Source organism: Notamacropus eugenii, chromosome 1 (genome assembly GCF_028372415.1).
Source record: "Notamacropus eugenii isolate mMacEug1 chromosome 1, mMacEug1.pri_v2, whole genome shotgun sequence".
Classification (NCBI taxonomy): Eukaryota; Metazoa; Chordata; class Mammalia; order Diprotodontia; family Macropodidae; genus Notamacropus; species Notamacropus eugenii.
Window position 1 is genome coordinate 423,814,316 of NC_092872.1, and position 27,993 is coordinate 423,842,308.

At 38.7% G+C, this 27,993-nt stretch overlaps 1 protein-coding gene across 3 annotated transcripts in view; it reads left to right on the top strand.

The window, feature by feature from the left end:
• ZHX3 (zinc fingers and homeoboxes 3) overlaps positions 1-23,568 on the top strand; it is a 157,957-nt gene extending 134,389 nt beyond the window's left edge. For 2 of the 3 annotated variants that reach the window (XM_072631489.1, XM_072631487.1), the window contains 2 exons: positions 12,364-15,379; positions 22,746-22,857. In XM_072631489.1, coding sequence (XP_072487590.1) covers positions 12,511-15,379; positions 22,746-22,774 — 2,898 coding nt within the window. In that variant the 5' untranslated portion in view covers positions 12,364-12,510 and the 3' untranslated portion in view covers positions 22,775-22,857. Of the gene's footprint in view, positions 1-12,363; positions 15,380-22,745; positions 22,858-23,187 lie in introns of those variants that run through there. The other variant, XM_072631490.1, reaches the window with a different exon arrangement.
• Positions 23,569-27,993: the final 4,425 nt, after the last annotated feature.

The window sequence follows — 27,993 nt, forward strand, 5'->3', positions numbered from 1 at the left end:
TGTCTGTGATAGGTGATAGAATGGATAGAGCATTGGGCCTGGAGGCAGGAAGACCTGAGTTCAAATCAAGCCTCAGATACTTCCTAGCAGTGTGACCCTGGGCAAGTCACTTAACATCTGCTGCCTCAATTTCCTCAACTGTAAAATGAGGGTAATAATAGCACCTACCTCACAAGGTTGTTGAGAGAATCAAATGAGACAATACTTGACAAAGCACTTAGTACAGTACCTGGCACATAGCAGGCACTTACTAATAAATGTTTGTTTCCTCTCACTACAATTTCATCTGATCTCATATCATTATCTATTTATTTGATGCAAATAACTTCCAGATACTTATCTCAAGTCTTGAACTTTCTTCTGAACTCCTGGCATCTCTAATTCTCTCTCTTGGGTACTGGTACCACCCTATGAAGCTAGCACCTCAAAATCACCATTTTTAAAATGGGATTTATCTTTGCCCCACAAACTTCACTTCTCCTCATTCTCCTTTTCCTATTTCCGTTGATGATATCACCTGGCATCCAGGTTCAAATCCTCATTCATCTTTGACTTCTCCCCCATAATTCATGTCTATTCAAAAGCAAAATTATTTTGATTCTGCTTTCATACTTCCATTGACCATATCTTCCATTTTTACTCCCTCTACCTAATTGCTTGCTCAGATTGTTTTAATAGCCTTCTTACTTGTCTTCATGTCTCCAGTCTCCTTTCCCTTATATACAGTCTTTCCTATATACTGTTGCTTTTCCTAATGTACACCTCTGCTTATGTCACTCCTCTCCTCAAATAAGCTACACCACTTACAGAATAAAAGCTTTTCAAAATTATTCTCAGTATGTGGAATTTTGAGGAGCCTTCTTCCAGTCACGATTGACTGAAGGGCTGGTGCTGTGTGCTGACAATTAATTTTCTGCTTGGCTTTGGAATCAGAAGGATCAGTGACGGAGCTGGAACTGAGTTTGCATACAGAGAGATCAGTACTCTTCTTCCTCAGCCCTTTTTGTACTTTTCTCTTCACTATCATCTTCCAAGTTAGGAGGATTACTGACAGCTACTAAATAAGGGAAAAGCAGTGGTCTCTTATCACTCACACTGTGGCCGTGTACCCAGGAAAGCATGCCTTCTTTGTTCCTGTTATGTTTCTTTTTTCCTGAACTTAGGTAAGAATATCCTGAGATGAGAGAACCATTGCAGTCAATGAGAGTGGGAGATCCATTAAAACCACCTAAGGTCCCACCAACAACTGGGATCCTGGAGTGGTTGACAGTAGCAGCTAAGTCTGGTGAGGACTTAGCATAGCTATCAAGGTGACCTGCTTGACCTAGCACAGCAGCAGATTGATCTGTCACCTGAGACACTGCATCATCCTACAAGGAGCTATCCCATTTAAGTAGGAGAGCAACTAGTTCAACAGTGATACCACAGCCAGAATCAAATTTAATGAAGATTTTGAGTGGAGAGAAAAGGATTCTTCCTCCTCCTCTTGTTTTAGAGTTGTGAGCCCCACATGTTCCCTACATGTGTAAGTGTGTACCTTTATGCTTCTAATTTGAGCCCATTCTCCCCAAGTAGAGCAGTGAGAGTACACTCTGATTTGGGTGTTATTGTTCTATCTTTTCAGTAAGTATCATTTTGTAAAAGCTAATTGTTATCAAATGATTAATCCATAGTGGAAGGAATACACTAGATTATGTGGTTATGGTTGTTGTCCTTTGTCTTGGAAGAGGACCAAAATGACATCACCATGATAAAGTGAAATTTCAGTGTGTCCAACTGTGGCTGATCAGACCAATATGAGCTCAGAATGCTCTACCACAGGTTGCACAGATAGTCCGTATGAATGTTTGGGGTGGATATCCCAAATTTGCACGTTCTGTATTTACTTTGTGCTGTCTCAGATGTGCTTTGCTCAAAGAGCACAGCACCATTTCCAATGTGGGCACACCATGCTGAGCAGTCCTGTGCCAGTGTCTCTTATGTTGGGCAGTCCAATTCAAAGTTCTTGAGAGTGTCCTTGTATCATTTCTTCTGGCTACCATGTGATTGCCTGCCATATGCAAGTTCTTCATAAAATAGTATTTTTGGCAAGCATATTTTTTGCATTCAAACAACGTGGCCAGCCCACCTGAGTTGCGCTTTCTGAAGCATAGTTTGAGTACTTGGCAGTTCAGCTCAAGCAAGGACTTCAGTGTCTGGTACCTTATCCTGCCAGGTGATCTTCAGAATCTTCCTAAGACAGTTCAGTTTTAATGGAAGCCATTCACATTCCTGGCATGGCACTGGTAGACTGTCCATGTTTCACAGGCATACAACAATGAGATCAGCACAAAGGCTCTGTAGACCTTCAATTTGGTAGTCAGTCTAATACCTCTTCTCTCCCAAACTTTTCTTCAGAGCCTCCCAAACACTGAGCTAGCTCTGGCAATGTATACATCAACCTCATTGTCAATGGGTACATCCCTGAAAAGTACACTACCAAGGTAAGTGAACTTATCCACAGCATTCAAAACTTCTCCATTTGTTGTAACCAGTGGTTCCACATTTGGATGGTGTGGTGGTGACTGATGGAGCACCTGTGTTTTCTTGATGTTAATTATTAGTCCAAAATTAGCACAGACAGTAGAGTATTGATCCATACTTTGTTGCATGAGTGCACAATCATCTGCAGACAGAAAATCATGCACCAATACTCCCTTCACTTTGGTCTTGGCTTGTGGCCTTTTCAAATTGAAGAACTTGCCATCAGTACAGTAGTTGATCTTGATGCCATGTTCATCCTCGTTGAAACCATTTTTCAACATGGCTAAAAAGCATGAGAGCAAGCACACAGCCCTGTTTCACTCCACTGGTGACTGGGAAGGCACGAGAGCATTGTCTGTTATCCAGAACCCAGGCAAACATGCCATCATGACATTGACATACAATATTGATGAACTTCTCTGGGTGACCAAATTTTGACATAATTTTCCATAAACCCTCATGACTAACAGTGTCAAAGGTCTTGATCAGATCTACAAACATTGTGTATAGACCTCTGTCCTATTCCTGGCATTTCTCCTGGAGTTGTCAGGCAGCAAACATCATATCGACTGTTCCTTGGCCGTTTCTGAAGCTGCACTGGCTCTCAGGTATATGACCATCTTCCAGGTGAAGGATCAGCAGATTAAGGAGGACTCTAGCAAGAGTTTTACCAGCAATGACTAAGAAAGAGAGATCCCTCTGTGATCATCGTAGGACAATCTATTCCCTTTACTCTTATAGAGATGGACAGTGGAGGCATCCTTGAACTCCCGAGGGATAACCTCCTCTTGCCATATAACCTGGAAAATTTCAGTCAGCTTTTGTATGAGCAGTGGTCCCCTTATCTTGTAAATCTCAGCTGGAATAGAGTCAGCACCAGGTGCTTTGCCACATGAAAGGAGTCTAATGGCCCTCAAAACCTCTTCTTCAGTTGGAAGGAGGGATTGAGGTAAACAGTCAGTGGCCTCAGCATTGATTGATAATGGTCAGTTGAGAACACCATGGAAGTGTTCAGCCCATCTCTCTAGAATCATGTCTTATCACTAATCAGTGTGGCTCCATCAGCACTGAATAGTTGTGATGCACCATAGGTTTTTGGTCCATAAATAGCTTTCAGGGAATCATAAAAGCACTTTGGATTGTTATTATCAGCATAAAACTGAATTTCATCTGCCTTCTTACTTAGCCAAGAATCCTGCGTCTCTCTAAGCTTTGCTTATACTTTGCTTTTGATAGAATTAAATGTTGCCTTCTTAAAAGTGCATGAACTATCCTGCTGGTAAATCCTGTGGAGTTCTAGTTTTTCATTTAGCAGCTTTTGAATTTCTCCATCATTTTCATCAAACCAGTCTTGGTGTTTGTGAGTGTTCTGACCCAGATGAGCAAATGCAGTGCTGTACACCAAATCTCTGAAAGCTGCCCACTCCTTTTCTGCTCCAGTGTTGCCAACTTTCCCTCCAAGTCAGCAGCAAACTGTTCATGCTCAGAGAAGAGCTCTAATTTGTTGACATTAATTCTTCTGGTAGTCATTTTGCCTTCGGGTCGGTGCTTTTGATGAATGCGAATATTTAGCTTGGAAAGGATAAGTCTATAATCAGTCCAGTACTCTGCACTATGCATTATCTTTTTTCACCCTCACATGTTGTCTATCTTTTCTCCTTACAATCACATAGTCTGTTAGACGTCAATGTTTGCTGCAAGGGTGCATCCAGGAAGTTTTATTGCTTTTAGGTAAATGGAAGACAGTGTTGGTGATGAGAAGGTCATGCGATGCACAAGTCTTCAGCAGTAAATGACCATTATTGTTGCTGTTTCCAACTCCATTCCTCCCTAGGACTCCCTGCCAAGTCTGGTAGTCTGAGCCTCCTCTGTCATTAAAGTCGCCCAGAATGATAAGCTTGTCTTCTTTTGGCACATTGACGATAAGGGTCTCTAGGTCTCCATAAAATGTTTCTTTGACTTCATCAGAGTTTGTCATGGTGGGAGTATAGGCACTGATGATGCTGGCATGGCATTTTCCTCCTAGTGGCAATCACAGTGTCATGAGCCTGTCATTCACTCCTTTTGGCAGGCATACCAGCTTGCTAATTAGATTAGAAACAGAAAAGTTTGAAAGTGAGATAGGTTTGGTGGTAAAATCCTGTTTTGGACATGTGGAGTTTGAGATAACTATGTGACATCCAGTTCAAAGTGCAAAACAGATGTTTGGTGTTGGATTTCAGAAGAGAGACTAGGGCAGTGGATATATGGTTCTCCTCACACACACAAACCCCCAATATAATGTAACTTTCTTCAGGACTTTTGTTTTGTCTCTGTATACCCCAGTATCTGGAACAGTACATGGCAGGTAATAGGCACTTAATGAATTCTTAATTAAATGGTTTATTTATCCTCTTTACACGCAATTATTTATATTCCTGTTGCCAGTTTTGGGCCTGTTTCTTCATCTGTAAATTAAAAGGGTTGGACTAGATCATCCCTGAGGTTACTTCCTAGAGTCCCAAGAGGATGTCAGTCTACCTTACTCTTTTGTACATAAGCTAGCTTTAATATAGTATAAAGTAGTCAATCTTTCAGTGCTAGGATCCTACCTGGCCTACTTCCATGCCCATGACTTCTATGAACACTCCATTAGTAATGATTCTAGTGATAACATTGCCTTCTCCAAACACTGTCTTTCTTGAACTTCATGTTGTAAGTGATTTTTCATGAAACTAGAACATAAAACTTCTCATTTTAAAGAACTGGTTTTCCCTCATTCCCTTTATAGCAGTGATAAATTCTTTGTCCCATAATTTATAGCCAGAAGTTAAAATGTGGAAAATTCATCCAGTAAATATATACCTTCATCCACCCACCTAATGTCTTGTGTCATGATGGACTTTTATTGCCTGTTTTATGTGTTCTTTGTGTTTGGGGAATTGTGTAAGAAATCTCACGGGTAAAGAGCAGTTTTACAAATAAATTTTTTTAATTTTTTGAAAGAATATAATTTATTTGCAAAAAGTATTTGAAAAGCAAAGTATATGGAAGACTGGGTTAGAAATAGGCTCTTTTAGTTTTGCCCTTTTCATCTATATTGCTTTGGCAACTCTATCATTGTGGCTTGCTATGGCAGACAGTTTTGTCTTGGAGAAATAGGAGCTGATACATAAAATTTCCAGTGTGGTCTTTTAATAAATAATATCTCTCTAGCAGAGGATGGGCTTGTGCTAAAAAAAAAAATCCAATTTAGGCCTTTAGCAGGATATGTTTTGGGTTAATAGTTATTGTCATTTGGTTTTTTAAAAATATGTAATTTATTTATTTTTCAGTTTTCAACATTAATTTCCACAAGAATTTGAATTCCAGATTTTCTTCCCATCTTTCCCATGCCCTACCCCAAGATAGTGTGACCCCCATACACCCCTTCCTCTAGTCTGTCCTCCCTTCTATAATCCCCTTCTTCCATCCCCTCCCCTTTGTTTTTCTGTAGGGCAAAAAAAATTTCTATACCCATTACCTGTACATCTTATTTCCCAGTTGCATGCAAAAACAATTTTTAACATTCATTTTTAAAGCTTTGAGTTCCTTATTCTCTCCCTTCCTGCTTCCCCACCCACCCTCATTGAGAAAGCAAGCAATTAGATATAGGTCATACATGTGTAGCCAGGCAAAACATTTCCATAACAGTTATCTTGCGAAAGACTAACCACATTTCCCTCTGTCCTGTCCTGCCTTGCATTTATTCCATTCTCTCCCTTGACCTGTCCCGCCACAATAGTGTTTGCTTCAAATTATCCCCTTTCCCAATTTGCTGTCCCTTCTTTCATCTTCCCTCTCCTATCCCCTTACCCCCTGCCTTCCTGCAGGGTAAAATAGATTTCCGTACCCAATTGAGTATGTGTTATTCCCTCTGTAAGCCAAATCCCATGAGAGTTAGGCTCGCTTATTCCCTTCCATCCCTTCCCCCCCATTTAAAAGCTCTTATTTGCCTCTTTTATGTGAGATGATTTGCTGCATTCTGTCTTTCCTTTTCTCTTACTCCTAGTACATTCCACTCAACAGTAAATTTTATTTTTTAGATATTATTCCTTAATATTCAGTTCACCCTGTGCCATCTACCTATCTGTGTGTGTATATGTATATACATATATACACACATTCACATATGCATATACATATGTAATATACATATGCATACATACCCATACACACACTACCCTAATACCGAAAAAGGTCACATGAGTTACAAATATCATCTTTCTATGTAGGACTATAAACAGTTAAATTTAATGAGTTCTTTATGGCTTCTCTTTCCTGTTTATGTTTTCACGTTTCTCTTGATTCTTGTATTTGAAAGTCAAATTTTCTATTTAGCTTTGATCTTTTCAACAAGAATGCTTGAAAGTTCTCTATTTCATTGAAATTCCATTTTTTTCTCCTGAAGTATTATATACTCAGTTTTGCTGGGTAGGTGATTCTTGATTTTAATTCTACCTCCTTTGACCTCTGGAATATCATATTCCAAGCCCTTTGATCTTTAGTGTAGAAGCTGTGAAATCCTGTGTTATCCTGATTGTATGTCCACAATACTTGAATTGTTTCTTTCTAGCTGCTTGTAATATTTTTCTCTTTGACCTGGGAACTCTGGAATTTGGCTACAATATTCCTATTAGTTTTCCCTTTGGGGTCTCTTTCAGGATTGATGAATTCCTTCCATTTCTATTTTACCCTCTGGTTCTAGAATATCAGGGCAGTTTTCCTTGATAATTTCTTGGAAGATGATGCCTAGGTTCTTTTTTTTATCATGGTTTTCAGGTAGACCAATAATTTTTAAATTATCTCTCCTGGATCTATTTTCCAGATCAGTTGTTTTTCCAGTGAGATACTTCATTGTCTTCTATTTTTTCATTCTTTTCATTTTGTTTTATAATTTTTTGATTTCTCATAAAGTCATTAGCTCCCATCTGCTCCATTCTAATTTTTACAGAACTATTTTCTTCAGTGAGCTTTTGAACCTCCTTTTCCATTTGGCCCATTCTGCTTTTTAAATTATTCTTCTCCTCATTGGCTTTATGGACCTCTTTTGCCATTTGGGTTAGTCTATTTTTAAAAGTGTTATTTTCTTCAGCATTTTTTGAGGTCTCTTTTAGCAAGCTGTTGACTTGTTTTTCATGGTTTTCTTGTATTGCTCTCATTTTTCTTCCCAATTTTTCCTCCACCTCTCTTACTTGATTTTCAGAATCCTTTTTGAGCTCTTCCATGGCCTGAGACCATTTCATATTTTTGGGGGGAGGCTTTGGATGTAGGAGCCTTGACCTTGCTATCTTCCTCCAGTTATATGCTTTGTTCTTCCTCTGGTTGTATGCTTTGATCTTCCTCCTCTGAAAGGATGAAAGAAAATACCTTTTCACCAAGAAATTAACCTTCTATAGTTCTATTTTTTTCCCTTTTGGGGCATTTTCCTGGCCAATTACTTGACTTTTGAGCAATTTTTCAAGTGGAGGGTATACTACCCCAGGCTTCAGAGGTTTTGTGTAGCTGTTCTCCAAGATATCTCTAGTAACCTGTAAGTTCTCAGTACCTCCAAGGTGGCATAATCAAGGGAGAGGCATTTACTCCTGTCCTGGCCTGCACTCAGGTCTATGAGCAACCACAAGCACTCTTTTCTGTCATGGAACTATGAGTAGGATTCCCTTTCCACAGCTGCCACCAGCTCTACCACACCACCACTCCTCCTCACCCCAGATCAGCCACTTGATTCCCCATGAACTGTAGGCTGAGAACTCCAAAAGCAGCAGCTGTGCCAGTGGCTCCAGCTGCTCCAGGGCTGGTGTTGGGCCCGGGACCAAGCTCCCCTCTCACCCAGATGAAAGTGCTTTCTCACTGACCTTGGAAGCCATCTTTGGTGTTTGTGGGTTGAGAAATGTGGAAACCCACAGCAGCTGCCCATGATTCAGCTTGCTGAAGCCTGATCCAGTCCTGTCTGTGTTGCATGGCCCATGCTAGGCTGTGTTCTGCTCTAAATCTGGTGCAATAGACCCTTCCTGTGGGCCTTCCAGGTTGTTTTATACTGGAAATCTTTCACTGTCACCTTGTGGCTTCTGATGCTCTAGAATTTGTTTAGACTCATTTTCTCCAGGTATTTTAAGGGCCTTGGGGGGAGAGCTTCTGCAGGTTCATCCTGCTACTCCACCATCTTGGCTCTGTAATTGTCATTTGTGAAAACAGTTGAATTCAACCAGCCAAACTGTGTGATAAGAACAGTCTCTAGGTTGCTTTTTCATTTCACATGTGGTTTGGCTTAAGTAACTTGATATATTCTTTCATAGGATAATAGCACCTGATTTGTTTGACTTTGGTAGAGAACAAGGTCTGAATATATGGATTTTTCTGACAATTAAAGCTTAATCATTTAGGGATCAGAGCATTTGAAACACTTTTGATGGAGATATATCTTAAAATATTTGCAATGGGACTATAAAATAATACAGGAGAACTCAAGTTTTAGTAAAGTTGTAAGCTATTAAAGAATAGTAGCTATTAATGCTTAAATTTGTACTAAGACTTTTGGGATATGCAGAAATACAAATATAGTCACATGTATATTTAAACAACCATGCTAGAACATATACATGCAGATAAAGATTGTTCTTCAGAGTCATTCTCTGGGGAAGCTATACCCCTATTCTAGCATGCTGTCTTCCATAGTCCTAAACCATGGGTTCATAACCCTGTGGCCCGTGAACTTGACCTTTTTAAAAAATATTTTGATAACAAAACAATTTGCTTCCTTTGTAATCCTATATATTTTATTTGATGCATTTAAAATCCTTATTCAGTGTAATGGAATACTATTGTGCTTTAAGAAATGATTAACAGGAAGACTTCAGAGAGGCCTGGAAGGACCTATATGAACTTATGCTGAGTGAAAGGAGCAGAACCAGGAGAACTTGGTACACAGCAACAACCACAGTGTGTGAGGAATTTTTCTGGTGGACTTAGCCCTTCACAGCAATATAAGGACCTAAAAAATTCCCAGTGGACTCTTGAGGCAAAATGCCTTCCACATCCAGAAAAAGAACTGTGGAGCTGGATCACAGAATGAAGCAGATCATATTTCTCTTGTGCTATGTTTTGTGTTGTTTTGTTTTCGTGGTTTCTCTCATCCATTTTAATTCTTCTGTGCCACATGACTAAGGTGAAAATGTATTCAACAAGATTATATGTGTAGAACCTATATAAGATTGCAATGCTGTTGCGAGGAGGGAGGGAAGAGGGAAAGTGAGGAAAGGAGGGGAGAAAATCTAAGATATGTGGAAGTGATTTTAGAAAGCTGAAAACTAACTAATTAAAATAAAATAAAATCCTTATTCAGGTGGTCCATAGGTTCACTACAAGACCGTATGTATCTCTGGCACAAAGAAAGGGATAGAATCTCTGCTCTAAACTTTTTTGGAAATTGCCTTCAGTGTCAGTTTATGAGCCGTGTAAGGAAACTAATCTTGTTATTTTATAGCAACGCTACCTTTTAAAAATGATATTTATTACTATACTTGATCACCTAGCTTATTTGCCAGTCTTGACTCTGAATGACTGTTGTTTCCAAAACTGAAGTCTTACTTCAAACATGAAAATTTACTACCATTGAGAATTGGTTGTTTAAGTGCTACATTTTATGATGACCATTGCAAAAGGTTATCTCTCAACAATGTTTTAAGCTTCATTTAAATGAGGGTGCAGCCACTCAGGGTAACTATTTTGAAAAATCATTATCATTTGAATATACATATTCATAGGGTTGTAGATTTTGAGTCAGCAGTGATCCTCAAAGTTATCTTGTCCAACTCCCCAACTTTTCAAAAGAAGAAAGCCAACTTTATTACCTCTTAAGTCACACCTTGTTTCCTCCGAGACATTTCCCTCCTTTAGCAAAAAAAATACTGAACATAATTTAATCTTTTCTTAGTGAATTGGAGCCATGATATTATAAGCTATTTTGTACCATGTTGAAATAGGGATTCTTTCAGGTTTAAGATTTGACTTGTTCTTAAACTGATTTCTCCTAGATTGTTCTCTTGTTCACAGGATCATAGATTTAGAACTGGAAGGGAACTTGATGAGTAAACTGAGAAAGAGAGAGGGGAAGTGACTTGATTGACTCATGTCTCACTGATTCAAATCCAACTGTAGCACACTCTGCCATAGTCGGTGATGCAGGCATCTCCTTGCTTATGCTGCCTTGGTTATTTTCCGTCACTTTTCTGCTACTGTTGTCCATTGTTCTCTTGCTTCCTCACCCTTCTTGCCCTCAGTCTTGTTCACCTTCACTCTGAAGTGCAGGTAAAGATTGCCCAGAGAAATTAGAAACCAATTATTGTGCTTAAAATATTATATATACTGTGTGTCCAAGAAGGGAAAGAGTGGCAGTACAACTGTGTTATTAAATGAATACTATGAGTTTTGTCATTCTGGGACTTATTTCTGTTCAAAGGGCATTAAGGTTGCTATAAGTCTGAATATTGTATGTGGTATCATTATTGCTATTCTGTATTTATCTGTCTCAGTAATTGGGAGAAAGCCTAATGATAAATGTATGCCAAAGGAAAAGGTTATGTAAGATGTATAAATTCTGATTCAGGCTAGATTTTTTTTATTATTGTTAATTCATTGTAAGATGGTGAAAGGGTTCATCATATTTATAGGCTGTTCAATTCAATTAAATAACTATCCAGCACCTACTCTGTGTTATATTTTTCATTAAGATTCCCCCAGTTGTTAGCACCACTTAACTTTTCATTTCTATTTATTTTATATACAATTTCTATTTACTCATCTGAGAAAATGTTGAATCCCCCCAGTAGAATGTAAGCTTCTTAAGAGGAGGGGACTGTTTCACTTTTGTTTCCCCAGCGCTAGTACAGAGCCGTCACTTAATAAATTCTCATCACTTGTGAAGAAATATTGTCATACATCATTGTGCATTTGTTGTGTATCTATAGCAACTAAATATATATCTTTCAACTTTGTGTACCTTTCAGTGTAAAAATGGCTCAAGGGCTAAATAAAAGATTTTTATAATTATCTCAGACCCAAAGGAACATGCAGTGTGACTTAGAACTGATAGATGAGAAAGAAAGAATAGCAATAAATAACTTGTCAAAGATTATATGAGAACATAGCCATCATATCCCTGGACTCTGGGACTCCCTTGATATTGTAGCCTTTCAGTTCTGAGTTTTCTTTTTATTCTTTGATATGCAAAGAATTTTCAAACAAAAGATGTATGTAGAAAAATGTTTATTTTTCTAAATTTTTGAGTCAAAATTAGACTAGGAACTTTTATCCTTCTGTTAACATGGTCAGAATTAATTCAAAGGTACTTAGAATTTTTTCCCAGGATTGCTTCATGCAGAGCTGTGGGGATGACATGAAAAAGTTGTTCCAGTCAAATGAACTGAAATGATAGATTGCTAGGTTACTCTTGTGTATATTGTGCTGTAGTATCTACAAGTAATGGGATCATAGACTTAGAGCTAGAACCTTAAAGGATGTCCAGCCTCCTCATTTTACAGATGAAGAAATGAGAAGTCAAATGATTGGTACATGATAACTCAGAAAATAAGTAGCAGAGCTGGGATATGAGTCTAAGTCCTTTGATTCCAGATCTAGTCCTTCTTCCAACTGCATACTACTGTGTCAGTGGAACCCTCATATCCAAACTGCCTAACTAACTTGCTTTGAAAATGTCATGGAAATTGGAACCAGAATGTAGAGGATATTCAAGAATCTATACTATATCTGTGAATTAAGTAAGTACTTTTAAAGAAATTAATTGCTTATTTTTTTCCTCTTTAGGTTTAACAGGAAAATGTACACTCTTCAGCCATTTGAGATTCAGCTCTTGGAGAATACTTTGAACCTCATGGATTAGCTGGAATTTGGACTGTGAAGCCTTTGCTGAGAAGAGCTTTCAAGCTTTGATCACCTGAAGAGATTCAAGCAATGGCCAGCAAACGGAAATCTACCACCCCTTGCATGATACCAGTAAAAACTGTGGTGTTACAGGAAACAGAAGCAGACCCTGGTCAGGGTTTTAATGAAGGAACTCAGCAGGAGTTACCTTCTGAAATGCCTGCTGTTAATGATGCTGTTAACAACAACAACAATAATAATGGAACACTATCTAATGGGCATCGAAGTACTTTTGATGGTGATTCTTACATATGTAAATATTGTGATTTTGGATCTCAAGACATGAATCAATTTATGGGGCATATGAACTCAGAACACACGGACTTTAATAAAGACCCCACTTTTGTATGTATCGAATGCAGTTTTATGGCAAAAACCTCTGAAGGACTTTCACTCCACAATGCCAAATGTCATACTGGTGAAATCAGCTTCATTTGGAATGTGGCCAAACAGGACAATCATATAACTGTAGAGCAAATCATCTCTGATGGCACTAGCAGTCATGACCTTTCAGGGGAGTCCTATGAAGAAGGGATAGATGGACAAGCTGAAATTATCATTACTAAAACTCCAATTATGAAGATAATGAAAGGGAAAGCTGAAGCCAAAAAAATTCATACGCTGAAGGAGAATTCATCTGTTGGAGAAAATTTACTAAGTCAGCCAGCTGGGGAGAACTTAGTTAGTCAGTCAGTTGGTGAAACTGAAATGAAAGAAAATGATCATTCTTTCACCAATGGATCTGCTCCAGTCAGCCAGGCAACCAGCAACCCTGTGAAATCTTCACATGTTGCCAATGGTCCTCTAATTGGAACTGTGCCTGTTTTACCCGCTGGCATAGCTCAGTTTCTGTCTATTCAACAGCAACCCCAAGTACATACACAACACCATCACCACCAGCCATTGCCCACATCCAAGTCACTTCCCAAAGTGATGATTCCACTGAGCAGCATTCCAACATACAATGCAGCCATGGACTCAAATAGCTTCCTGAAAAACTCTTTCCATAAATTCCCTTACCCAACCAAAGCTGAGCTTTGCTACTTGACTGTTGTGACCAAGTACCCTGAAGAACAACTAAAAATTTGGTTTACTGCCCAAAGATTGAAACAAGGTATCAGTTGGTCCCCTGAGGAGATAGAAGATGCAAGAAAAAAGATGTTTAACACAGTTATCCAGTCAGTACCTCAGCCTACAATCACAGTTTTAAATACCCCTTTGGTTGCCAACGCTGGCAATGTCCAACATCTCATTCAGGCTGCCTTACCTGGTCATGTTGTTACAGGGCAACCAGAAGGTACAGGCGGATTGCTGGTTACTCAGCCAATAATGGCCAATGGGCTACAGGGGACAAGTTCCTCTCTCACCTTAGCAGTTACCTCTGTTCCCAAGCAGCCAGCTGTTGCACCACATAACACTGTTTGCTCAAATACTGCATCCACAGTAAAGGTGGTAAATGCTGCTCAGTCTCTGCTCACTGCATGCCCAACTATAACTTCCCAAGCTTTCCTGGATTCTAGCATCTACAAAAATAAAAAATCTCATGAACAGCTATCAGCTCTGAAAGGTAGTTTTTGTAGGAATCAGTTCCCTGGACAAGGTGAAGTAGAGCACTTGACCAAAATTACAGGCCTGACTACAAGGGAGGTTCGAAAATGGTTCAGTGATCGACGATACCATTGCAGAAATTTGAAAGGTACTCGAAGCATGTTACCTGGAGATAATAGTTCTATGATTATGGACTCCACACCTGATGTTCCCTTCACGCTGTCACCCAAAGCACCTGACCTAGCCTGTATGACAACAGCAACAACACCAGGGGTTCATCACTCAGCCAAACGGCAATCCTGGCATCAAACACCAGATTTCACCCCAACAAAATATAAGGAGAGAGCACCAGAACAGCTCAGAGCCTTGGAGAGCAGTTTTGCACAAAATCCTCTTCCCCTTGAGGAAGAAGTAGATCGACTGAGAAGTGAAACCAAAATGACAAGAAGGGAAATCGACAGCTGGTTTTCAGAGCGACGGAAAAAAAAGTCTGCAGAAGAGAACAAAAAATCTGAAGAAGCAGCTTCTCAAGAGGAGGAAGAGGCTGAAGAAGATTGTGGTGAAGAGGATCCTGCTGATGAGTTGAGGGCTCCCAATGAGAATGGCCCTTCAGAGGCCCCTGGGAGTGACCATCCTCGAGCAGAGCGGAAAGTCAGCCCCATCAAAATCAATCTCAAGAACCTACGCGTGACAGAGGCAAATGGCAAAAATGAATCAATAGGACCGAGTGCCAATGACCATGAGGATGAGCAGTGTTTGAGCAAATCCCTGGAACAACCCAAGAACAAAATGAATTATAAAAAGACTGCCCACCAAAGGCACTTGCTCAGGCAGCTGTTTGTCCAAACCCAGTGGCCAACAAATCAGGAGTATGATGGTCTTGTCTCCCAGTCTGGCCTGCCCAGGGCTGAGGTCGTACGCTGGTTTGGAGACAGTAGATATGCACTTAAAAATGGACAACTGAAGTGGTATGAGGACTACAAGCACGGTAATTTCCCCCCTGGTCTATTAGTTATCAGTCCAAGCAATAGGGAGCTTCTTCAGGATTATTATAAAACACACAAAACGCTGTATGAAGATGATCTTCAGAGCCTATGTGACAAAACTCAGATGAGTTCACAACAGGTTAAACTATGGTTTGCTGAAAAAATGGGTGAGGAAACCCGAGCTGTATCTGACACTTGCAGTGAGGACCAGTATTCCAGCACTGGAGAACAAGCAGGAAATCACAAAGGGACATGTGACACCTATTCAGAAGTGTCTGAGAATAGTGAGTCCTGGGAGCCCAGTGGCCAGGAGATCAGTTCAGAACCTTTTGATACTCTGAGCCCTCAGGCTGGAATCCAGCTAGGTAAGGAATCACAGGGTAACACTGTCTACAGTGGGGAGTATGAGAGTACCAAGCTTCTACATCACTTTTCTCATCATTTGTGGTCTGGTCTTCAAAACTAACGTGAGTTTGCTGATTGTTGATTTTAAAGCTTCTGGGCAGAACTTACAACCTGCTCTATGAAACATCTGTGGCACAGTGAGAAAGAGACAGAAGCCATGAGGATGAGTTAATATAACGCTATAGGAGGGAGAAAGTCCCAGCCTTATATAAGGTTGTACTAGTACTGAAGCAAGAGCTTAACATGCTTAAGGTGATCTCTCTAACTGACCTAGAAGTAATTTGTGAGTAGGAAGTGGCTTCCAAAAGTTTTTGAGATGTAGTGCTGATGTGGGGAAGTACATATGCCTTCATGTTAGGTTTTATTTTTTTTAAGTGATGGGGTGAGAAAGGGGAAGAGAGGGAATTTTTAAAAATGAACAACAATGAAAAATTAATGAATAAGGAAAAAAAGGATTTTTAATTGTCCTCATATAAGATGTGGCAAATTTTGACAAAAACTTACATACTCCCTTTTCTGCTGCCCACTCTCTAACTTTTAGGGTTAAATTTATCCATTGAAGAAATACCATTAACACTGGAAAATTATTTAATATTTGTTAGAAGAGTATAGGTGTTTGGTTTCAACATTTTTAATCTCATGCTTTTTCTTTGGAATTGTATGTGTTATATTTTAAAGCAGAGGTGTCAGACTCATGGCCTTGGACTCAAACTAGGTTAAAATGTCATTGAGAACTCTTTAACAAAATAAGAATATAATACAGCCTAAATAATGTTAATTTGTGGTTTTCTAAGTAGGCAGGCGCCTCCTGGGATTGGTTTAATGTCTATTTTGGAGGGACCTAGTTTATTAAAGAAGCACAATTGAAAGACAGAGATCTCTCAGGTTTCCAGGTCTTGATTATGCATTTAGCGGGTTCTCTAGGTCTTTTCCTGGGATCTTCTTCCCCTTTCCTTAAGCTTTCATTTGGTTTACTATTTGTAAACACATATATTAAAGGATGTCCAAGAAGAGGAAGTGAAACTGATGAGCCCATTCATCTACAGATCATGAATTCTTGTGAGACGTTTGGTAGAAGCCTAGTAAGATTTTGAGATTAGTTGTGAATGTGTTTTCTGTGCTTTCTCTATGTACCATTACCACATGGATAATTATGTTGCATATTTTCCTTCTGCTACTGATCTTAATGCCAAATTCTTTAAAAAATTCAATTCTGAGAACATTTGTGAAATGTCTATCATATGCAATGCTTAAAGATGCAATGCAAAGATTAAAAACTTGCCCTCAAGGAGCTTGTTAATGGCTATCAAGGGGTCCCTTGAACTTGTCTTTTTGAGTTGCCATATTTTCCAGAAACACTGGACCCAAAGCATGTAGGAGTCCTGAATGTGTCAAGGACAAAGCTATCCCTGAGCTAACATAATTTTTATTGCACCCCAAACTGGATTCCCTGTGTGTCCTTGAGAGTCAAGACAGGCCCTAACCGGTCTGTGCCAGGTTAGGATAATACTCATGCAGCTGGGGTCCTCTGCAGATAAGCAGACCCTCCTGTCTTCATTGTCTAGTAGTTCCCAAGAGAAAAGAATGAGACTTTTGCCATCACCTTTCTCCTCCTGGGGTGGTGGGGGTAGAGAGGGGGGCAGTGGTCTTATCTTTTTCCCCCCACCTTTGCTGCAGTGTTCCCCCTCCTATTTCACGCATCTTCCTGGTATCCCCTACCTCCTTTCATCCTGCTGTTACATAAATGTAAACTTCTGTAAAGTTGGGGAAGCCTTTGGGTTCCACATGTATGTTCATTTCTCTTATGATAAACTTAGTTTTCACATAAGTCTTATGATGTGATTGCCCGTTGACAAGCTCACATGCTAATGGGATGAGGCAGGGCAAGACATCTATATGCAACACTGCCCAAAAGAGCTTAGTGCAGGGTGAGGTGTAATGGGGCAAGGAAGAGACCTAGTGTTCTAGGACATGACAGACAGAGAACAGCACACTTTCATTTGGAAAAATCAGAGAAAGCTTCAAGTAAGAAATGGTCCTTGAGCTGAAGAGAAAGAAGATAAGGGAAATGAGAGATTGCTTTCTAAGTGTGGGATGCATGTTTATGGAAGAAGGAAGCATGTTAAAACCCTGGAGAACCCGGGTGGCATGGACTTTCACTAACCAAAACTAATTTTTCTTCATAGGTGAGAATTGAAATTATGAAGTTGTGATATTTGACCTTGTTTTATTTGAATTTACAAGCAAGGCATATACAGAAGTCAATTATTCCTTCCTATACCAGGGGCTCTTAACCTGGGGTTCATGTACTTAGTTTTTAAAAATATTTTGTAACTATATTTCAATGTAATTCGTTTCCTTTGAAATCTTAGGTATTTATGAATATTAAATATTCTGAGGAGGGATGTATGGGGCTTTTACAAACTGCCAGTGTGGTATTGATGTACAAAATATTTTAAAAAATAAACTTGTCTTAGACACACTATGACTATAAGGAAGGAAGGAAGAAGAAAGAAGGGAGGAAATTTAAAGTGATATAAATTCCAGTTTATAAGTTTAGATACCTCCTCCCACTAAATTTTAGCTGTCTTTGCTATTTAATATAATTTTGGTTGTCTTTGCCAGAGATAAGAGAAAACTACCTTAATTCAACTGAAATTATTCTTAAAATCTGAAACCTTTGTGCTCTTAGTGCTCTCAGACAATGAAATGGCTTCTGAACAGCTGCTGGGAATATAAAAACAAAAATGAAACCACCTCAGAGTTTAAAGGTGCTCGTGTTCTGTGTGCTTTCAGTGACCCTCTGTGAAGACCTACCTCTGTGAGGTAGAGGTAGTACTGCTAGTTAGTACTTATATCTTTTTCAACAATTTATCTCTTAGAGAGAGAACTAGCTACATTTTTAATGTTAAGCTATTCAATAACTCACTGATAACTACTAGTCATTCACCATTCACCTTCTTATCCAAAAAATATAAAAGATTGAGTAGACCGCTCTCTCTTCCCTAGAAAATCTTTAGATTTTCTTTTATCTAATCAAGAAAGTTTCTTTAACAGTACTTCCTCTTCCCACTTGATCAACTCAGCTTTGTTATAAATTGTTTTACATAGAATGAAGATGATCCTTTAAGTGTAGAATGGTACAATAGAAAGATTGCTTTAAAGTCAGAGGACCTGGGGTTCAAATTGCATCTTTGCTGTTTACTACCTTTGTGACTTTAGGCAGCCATTTAACTTTTTATTTAACTTCACAGCTAAGTGGTGCAGTGGATAGAGTGCCAGGTGTGGAGCCAAGAAGACTCATCTTCCAGAGTTCAAATCTGGACTCAGATATTTATTAGCTATATGACCCTGGGCAATTCACTTAACCCTATTTGCCTCTCATTCCTGAACTGTAAAATGAGTTGGAGAAGGAAATGACAAACCACTCTAGTGTCTTTGCCAAGAAAATCCCAAATGTAGTCATGAAGAGTCAGACTGAAAAATGACTGAACAAACATAATTTCTCTGGGACTTGGTGTCCTCATCTGTAAAATGAAGGGTTTGGATTAATTGACCTCTAAGGTTATTTCTAGCTCTAAGTTTATATAATACTACAAATAATAGCTAAAAGTTATATAGGTTTTAAAGTTTGCAAAACACTTTACATATATTATCTCATTTAATCTTCACAAAATACCCTGTGAGGTAGATGCTATTTTTAATCTCCATTTTATGGAGATAAATGAGGAAACTGAGGTGGAGAAAGATTAATTGACTTGACCAGGCTCAGAGAACAAGTAAATATCAGAGAAGAAATTCAAATCCAGGTCTTCCTTAATTCCTGTGTATCGTTCTTTCCACAAGACTCAATTGCCTAAGAGCCAATCAATTTCCCAAAGTCTTTTTACCATGATCCACTTCAATTCTAAAACTTCCTTTTTCTTTTGTTAAGTAGGTATTTTATTGATGCTTTTTTCTTTCTTACGTCATTGGCATTTCCCAATGACTGCCACGCCCTTGGGACAAACAAGTATAACTTACTGCAGGGTCTCTTGACCAATAAAATGGCAAGCTAGACATTTTTGCCAGTCTTCACAGTCTCTCATACTTGCTCAAAATAGGAATTATGGACAAAAGATAAAGCAATTTCAACTCTCTCTAGGCTCTAGGACACAAGGAATACTAATGAGGTAAAATCTCAGTAAAAGTTAATCCCAAAAAGTTAAACCCAATGTTCTTACTCAGCACTTCCTGTTCCACTCTCCCAACAAGAACACTAGCTGACTTATAAGCTTGATACAGAACTCAACCTTCCCCCCCTCCTCCCAGTGCCAAGGAAAAATCAAAAAGCAAGAGTTTACCCAGGTAGTGACAGCAGGGAGGTATAGCTCTGCACTACAGTAGAATTCAGCAGGAGAACTAAAGAACAGAGGGAAGTAGGGCAAGATATGTGTATGTGGCAGTGTAGCACTCCACTAACTTTGAGGGGAAGAGTTCAGTATCCATCTGGGGCCAGTTCTGACCCCCTTAGAAATCACTTGGGTCAGAGACTTAAGCTTGTGAAGTGTCCAAGTAGGGGAAGTCTGAGACAGCCTTTAGGTCAGCTTCTAGGGCAACCTCCATCAAAGAGGAAGGATTCAGAAAGCGATTCATAGGGGAATATAAAGTAAGAAGATTGAGACTACCAAAAATCTCAAGAGGAAGAAATCTCAATGAAAGACTGAGCATAAGCAGATAAACCCACAGAAAAGATATTAATAACAGAGGGGAATAAGGCCTCCAGATCATTCAAAAGAGTGCAGATACCTCTATTGTAAGACAAAGGAAAATTAATCAATACATGATAATGCAGAGAACCCTGTAGATTTCCAACGGAGCATGGAACCAGAATAGGATGTTCCTGAATGATTTAAAAGAGAAATAAAAATTGTGAAAACAGAATGCATAGCCTGCAGAGCAGAAATAATTGGCAGAATAGAAAAACTTGCCATGGTAGTAAATCTCACCAGACAAACAAAAGAGAGAATAACTCAGTGGGAATGCAAATACACTGAAATGAAAGACAGTCTGGAAGAAAAGTAACGAAAACCATAAAGGTTAAAAAAAACAAAATACATGACCTCCATTCAAGCAAAAGATATTAATCTCCAAAGTAGGACTGGTAGAAAAAGGCAGAGGGGGAAGTAGCAAGCAAATAATGAGTACCTCCTATGTGCCAGGTACTGTGCTAAGTGCTTTATAAATGTTTGATCCTTGCAATAACTCTGTGAGGTAGATGCTTTTATGGTCCCCATTTTATAGTTGAGGAAATTGACAGCAGTGAAGAGACTCACCCAGATCACAGGGCTAGTAAGTATCTGAAGCTGGATTTGAACTCAGTCTTTCTAACTCCAGTGCTAGCACTTTATCCAATGCTGCAGGATTATAGGTCTCCCAGAACACAAATCAAAAAACCTGAATTCCATAATTTGAGAAATAATAGAAGAAAACTGCCCCAAAAGTACAGCTAATACAAACCTATATACATAATGTTCCAAAAGTGCTTGAAACTGCACTAAGACTTTGAGGACATCCTGTATTGGTTATGTCAGGCAAATCATATCTTATGACTATCGCCCACCACCTCTCTTGTGAGAAGAGAAAGGCTTACTTCATAATCATTCTTCTGAAGTCAAGATTGCATACTCCATTTATCAAAGTTCTGATGTTTTTCAATATTATCTTCCTTACATTATTGTAGTCGTTCCAGAGATTGTTCATATAGTTGTTCTTACTTGCTTCTGCCTCAGTTCATGCAAGTCTTCCCAAGTTTCTTTGAGTACCTTCTATTTTCTGTTTTTTATGAAATAATAATATTCCATGTCATTCAGACACAAGTTGTTCAGCTTTCTCCCAATTGATGGGCACCCAGTTTACTGGAAAGTTTGCTGCTACCATGGAAAATACCACTATAAGTATTATTCTATAAATGGAAGACTTCCATCTTTACTTTCTCTGAATGTTTTAAGAGCATAGGAATAAAAAGAACAGACCAATTTTAAACATAAATTTTGCAGTGTTTTTTTTTTTTAAATTATCCACAGTTTTCAGTGGCAAGCTATTAAACCAATGGTATATGTATTATGGGTAGCACTAAAAGTGAACCTGCCTTTTTTGTTGCTCATCTGTAATTATTGTGTATTACTGTGACTATTAGCTACAACTACAAAATTATTACCATAAGGAAGATTATGAATAATCATTGTGAACATTTTGCTTTTTCTGATCAAGTGACATGCTTTTTTTGGCCTAAATACAGTGTTAATACCTGAATCAGTCTTTTTGCAAACAGTGCTGCTGCAAAGTGAATGATAAACAATGTTAGTGTAAGAATGCAACCTTCCTAGTGCTGTTAGTCACAGTAAATGCATTTCATCTTTTTATTATAGCTTGAGTTTTGCCAGCTTTCGTTTGTGAAGAGAATAAATGATGCTCAATAATTTTTCTAGGTAGACATCCTTTTATGTAAACCTTTGATGTGGTAATAATGAGTATGCTTAATTATGGTACTGATGCTGGCCCTGAGTCAACGTGAAAGGATGCAGTGTTACATGATTCATTTTGTTTTTTAACCTCAAGTCTTAAAACTGAAAACATGGCAGAAAAGGAGGCCTTTTCTCCTTTCATCTGACAGATTTGTTATAAAATATGCAGTTTTTCTTACAACTTCAAATCCAACTTGATGTTCGAAAAAGGTGACCTTTAAGGTCCCTTATAGTTCTATCTTTTCTATAATTCCCTGATTCCAAGCATGATTGTTTCAGCTTTCAAGACATAAGGAATTGAAAAACATGTTTATTATTGATTCTAAACTGGAAGTCCTGTTCTCGTAATGCAAGCGTTAGCATCTTCATGACAATTTACCATTTTGAGGCAGTGTGGTGTACTGGAAAGAGCACTGGTTTTGGACTAAGAATGTGGTTTCAAATCTTACCTCTGACCCTTAGTACCTATGTGACCTTGGGGAACTGACTTAACTTCTGTGGGCCTTCCTCTCTTTGTTTGCCAAATGAAAAGGTTGACCTCTGAGGTCCTTTACAGGTATATGCCTTGTCTGCTTGATTCTACTGTAGGCAAGAAAGTACAGTGGGATGATAAGGGATATGTGGCATTTCATGGAAGGGTGGGGGAGGGACAGTGCTACACTTTAATGACCCAATTTTATTTTTTTGATTACTTGCCCCAAATAACTGCCATAGGCCATGGCAGATAACGTAGAAAGAATGTTACTGTTAAAAAGCCTGTTTTGGGAATGCTTTTTTAGTCAAGGTCAGCCCAGGTTTATTTTTTGTTTTTTTTTTAAAGGTGCCTGTTTACTTTGCATTCAGGGCTGAAAATTGTGAAACAAAGATCAAGGCTGCAGTAAAAATCTGACTGCCTGCTTATCTTAGAGAAGTGCTCTGGAGGGACTGAGGACAACTATGTAAGACAGTGAATAAAAGAAGACACAACATGACCCGTGGTTCATGGTACCTGGCCCAGCGGCCTGTGGTTTTCAGGCCAGAGGAGGTGGCCTGTGTGACTGTATTCTGATTGCTGTGTTGGATTTAGCCCACTAGCAGCTCTCCTCCCTCAATCTGCAATTGAGCTGAACCTATAAGTGGGGGCTACTTAGCTTTAAGTGAGACTTCAAACAGCTCTTAACTTCAGAATGTGATATTACATTTAAGATGCCCAAACTTTTACATGTACATGTTTGAAGTCTGTTCTAGTATGTGTTTTATGTATCTTTTTCTTCTTTTTCCAGAAGCAGATTGAATTTAAACTGACTGCTATGAAGGATCTGCCAAATGTAGGAAGATGTCAAATGGAATGGGCTGGATCTGAACCTCTGCTGCCAGGGCCAGTTACAGTGCCTGCTGTTGTGAGACTTTTAGCCAAGCACACTGGGGAGAGGCTGTTGGGGAACTCACTGGTCAGCCCAGAGCTCTTCACAGCCAATTTAGGATGATATGCTGAGCTGGGCAGAGCGGGGTTCATGTCAGATTCTTCCTCCCACAATATAGAACCTCTTCTTTGCCTTCCAGTGGATAAAATATTTCAGATTTCTTATTCATGTACAACAGAACCAACTTTTTAACATATACATCTGCCTATACACATTTAATAAAACATCAGATTATAAACATGTTCATTACATAGAAACTTCTGATTAGCAAAGCAGTGCATTTCCTTTTTCTCTATATATATTTAGTGTCTGTTCTCTGAAGGTTGATATCACTACATTTACTCCTCTCTGTCTTTTATCAGGGTGCAGTGCATTGAATGTAGAGAGCATGTCATTAGTACACTTACCACTTTATCCAGAATCCTTTCTGTGGACCCCTTTCTAAAAATAATTCTGCTTTGTTAAGTAATCTCTGACCAGTAAGTCTATAAGCAATAGTTTACTTGTCTGAAGTTATAATTGAATAACAGCCATTTTTCCGTAGGTTAAAAAAAAAACTTATTGGTTTACTTGATTAGTTTCCTTTTCATGAAAAATTCTGCATCAGTTATTAACTATTTTTCCATTGTTGTGTTAAATTAAGATGTATTTGATCTTGAAGTTGGTATATGTATTCAAATGCCTACTTCTTAAAGCCAGAAATGTTCCAGTATTAGAAAAAATGAGACAAAATCTGTAAACAGAAGCACAAAGCCACTCTCTATCACCTTTCACCTGAGGATTTCAAAGCACTTTATAAATGTTGATCTCTAAATCCTCATACAAACTTGGGAAGGATAAGATGTGGCAAACATAATCATCACTTTACCAGTAAGAAAGATAAGAATCAGAAGAGAGATTAAGTGACTTTCTTAGTTATTTCAGTTGGAAATAGCCTTCAATTTAAAGTCAGTGGTATAAGGCTTGCCAATAAAATCATAGAACTTCTCATCTTGCTGTTTAACCATGAGTTCTACTAGTCCTCTCTCCTGGTGAATGCACAAGATTTCAAAATTAAGGATGGAAATCATTATTAAGTATTTATTGATTTGTCAAATGTTCCCCTCAACTTGTAACCAAATGTGGTTTATTTAACTTTAATCTCTAGCTCATCATTTTTACCTCCCTTTGGTATTTTTGGAAAATCAGCTGAAATGATACCGTTTGAAGTATGGAATAATTGTTTGAATATAAAATCTACCTTATTCATACAAAAGTCCTCTAATATAAGAAGCAGCTTCCATGGGAAGACTTCTGATCTCATTTCTAGTCTTTCTCCCAATGCAAGAATGCATTGCAAAGCATCTTAGCCAATTCACAAGACTAACTGACAACATACACAGTTATTCCAAGAGAATCATAAAATGTCAGTGAGAAGGGACTTCAGAAATCGTCCAGTTCCCCCATTTTACAGATGAGGAAGTTGAAGCCTCAAGAGTTTAAATGATTTGCTTAAATCACTTAGCTAGCAGACTAGGTCCTTGAGTCAGGTTCTCGGATGCCCAGTCTAGTGGTCGCTACTGTAGATGTTATTCCCTTTGCCTTGACTTCAGGAAGGTAATGACTGCCAGCTGTCTAGGGCAGAGTTAGGGAGAGCAGGTGACAGGGCTTCAGGATCCAGAGTAAACTGAGACACAGGAAATTCTGAAAAATAAACCTCTGTGGCCCTAGGATGTGCAGCCAAGTTAAGACAGGCTTAAAGAAAATTATGTTGGAAATTGAATGGTATGAACTATGGCTAGCTGGCAGAAATCAAGCATGCCCTCCCCTCAGCCCTCACTATCCCAGATAACCATTTTGAGGGCACATGTAGCAAGTCACATAGTTGAATTGGCCCCTAGTAGAAAAAGGTGCCTTTTCTCGGAACAAGGGAAATTTTATTATGTGGTCTGGGAGAACCCTTTCTTTGAAATCCAGAGGCCTTCCTACTATTTCTTGTAGAATGTAACACCTCTAGCTCACCCACTTTTCTTGAGAAAATGACCTGGGAGTTTTACTAAGACTTGCACTCTGTGTTGGACATGACATTGTTGTGGCCCTGATGGATTGTGTTGGGTGTTATGTCAAGAGCATGGGTTTGTGAATGATAGCTTCCTCCAGAGAACAAATACATGATTTTTCTTCCTCTAGTGTTTGTATACATGCAGGTTAATTTATATATGCACATACACAGTACACATACTCATTTGGTATTACCTTGTAAAATGTACATGATACGTACATTTTAGTAAAATGAATTAACATAGATATTATGGAAGAAACAGCTTGTGGATTGGAAATGAATGTCTTTGTATTTATTTGTACACAGAACACGACTAGGGGAGAGGCAAAGAGAAGGCCAACCTCAGAGTATCCCACTTAAGAATCTCACTTCCTAAGTGGCAGCCCTTAAACACGATCACTCCCATTGTTTCTTCATGTATTAACTACAGAGTTTTACTGGAGAATGTTTTCTTGGTTCTTTTATTAGAGGTCAAATTAAAATGTGTAATCCAAACACTGTAATGGAAAAAAAATTAATAATAGAAAATTACAGTGTTGGAGCATAGTCAGGCAGAGTTCACAAAATGCACTCTGGACATGAAAATTGTCCACTATACATGCAGCTCCACCTACAGAAAAAGCAGTTTAGTGGAAGAATTAGGATCCTTTAAATATTGTGAACTTTTTTCACATGCATTAGCCCTCTCAAATGGCAATGACCCAATGGCTGCATGGTCAGCACAGTGAGAAAACCAGGAAGGAAAGCTGAAAGGGAAATCCCAGGGATGCAGAAAAGACCCATGTTTTGCTTATGTCCTTGTATCTGAGTATATTTAAATATGGTTTGATATTTATTCTTGCAGAGAATTTTATGTAAGCAAGTGATGAAGGAAGTATTTTGATCTCAGATCCATGTACTTAAAATGGAATAAAATAAAAATGTTAACTGTATGGGTGTCAGAGACCCAATGCTTTGGGTGTACATCTCAGGAGAGATCAAAACTGAGTAGAAAAATTGGAAGCAAAATAGAGAAAGGTTTATGGAGTGGATGGTCTTGCCAGCAACCATTGTGGTATGCTAGGACACATTGCCACAATTTTGCATGTAGCCAAAGTGTTGCGTTGTCTTCTAGGTGAAGACAGTCTTGAATTGGAAGTAGGAGAGAACTGGGAGTTGAGTTGGTCTTTCTTAAAGAAAAAAAATGTTTTATAAGCTGACTAACCTTTTACTTCCTCTTCCTAGTATGCACTTGGTCTTTGGAGAGTAGTAAGATTATGTACATTTATGTTTCTTATTGCCTGTTTTTTTAAATGTTTAATTTTTTTACATGAAGATATAGATCCAATTTTTATAGATGAAACCAGATGTTATGTTGAAGGAAATATTGAATAATGTGGTATGCTTTTCATATTTTTGAAGTTTTGATTGTAGAAAAGATTTGTGCTTTAAGAGTTCTCATTTTTAAATAGGTTTTTAAAAAAATAGATTACTGAAGTCTGATCTCTTAGCACTTTGACTTTTTTTGTTGTTAGTTGAATGCACTAATAGTTAGACTGCTTCTGTGAGTGCTGCCTCATTTCTAATACTTGATCCCTTAGGCTCTGGTCCTGACTTATTCATGATCTGCTTGATTATTTGCACTGTTTTCTGAAGACAAAAAAAGTCAGTTTAAGGTATTAGAGGGGATCTTTCCTTGGTTTCAAGCATATGGGCAGTTATTCCTACTTCCCTCTTGCCTGGGATTGTCATGGAAATTCAGAACATTTCTCCAGAGTGGCATCCTGGCAAGTGGTAGGCTCACTCATTAAGTGAGCAGATGGTGGCTAGCATTCCTCTTCTACTCTCCTCCAGCTTCTTGGATAGAGCTCCTATTAGCTTTCTCCTCCGGATGTCCGAATAGAACCTTTCTTTTAGTGTGTGAATATTCTCTTTTTCTCGCAATAACCTGACTTGGACCCTATCAGCCTTTATCTTCCTTCCCTCTTAATGGACCAAGAGAGTCTGGTGAAGGTTAGCAGGCAGTAGTCTTTCATTGTCAAATCAGGCAGTCAGTCCCCAAGGAATAGAAAAGGACTTTTAGAATGTTTTTATAAAGCACTGCAAAAGCCCTTGGCTGTACAAAAGCTGTACAAGCTTTACTTGCTGTAAAGCTAAGTATGATACTTCCTTAATGTATGTTTAGTAAATCCAGATGCTAGTGTATGGTTGGTTAAGTTCTGCCTATACAACATAGAGCAGAGGGCAGTATTCACTTCCCTCAAATGGCTGCGTGCACTGCCGACGGCTCACTAGATTTCTGTAATGCACTTGTCATCCCACTATGTGATTTGTCCAAGGAGAAATGAAAGAAAATAAGCATTCAGGGGTCATTCATAAGAAATAGAAGAGAGTAGTCTATCTGGAAAGACTTCCATTAAACATACTGTTTTCAAGAAACTGAGGAGAGGTGGTACCACCCAGCCTTCCATTGCTCCTCCTGTAGACCTTACTTTTCCAGACTGGTAATAAGGGGAACTGGAAGCCCAGCCTCCCTCCTTTCATTCTTCTTTTATACAGAGAACCCATTAGGAGCTTTTATTTGACAAATGTGTACAGGTGAATTAATGCAAACCCAAGTAAATAATACTCTGGAGCATTTATAA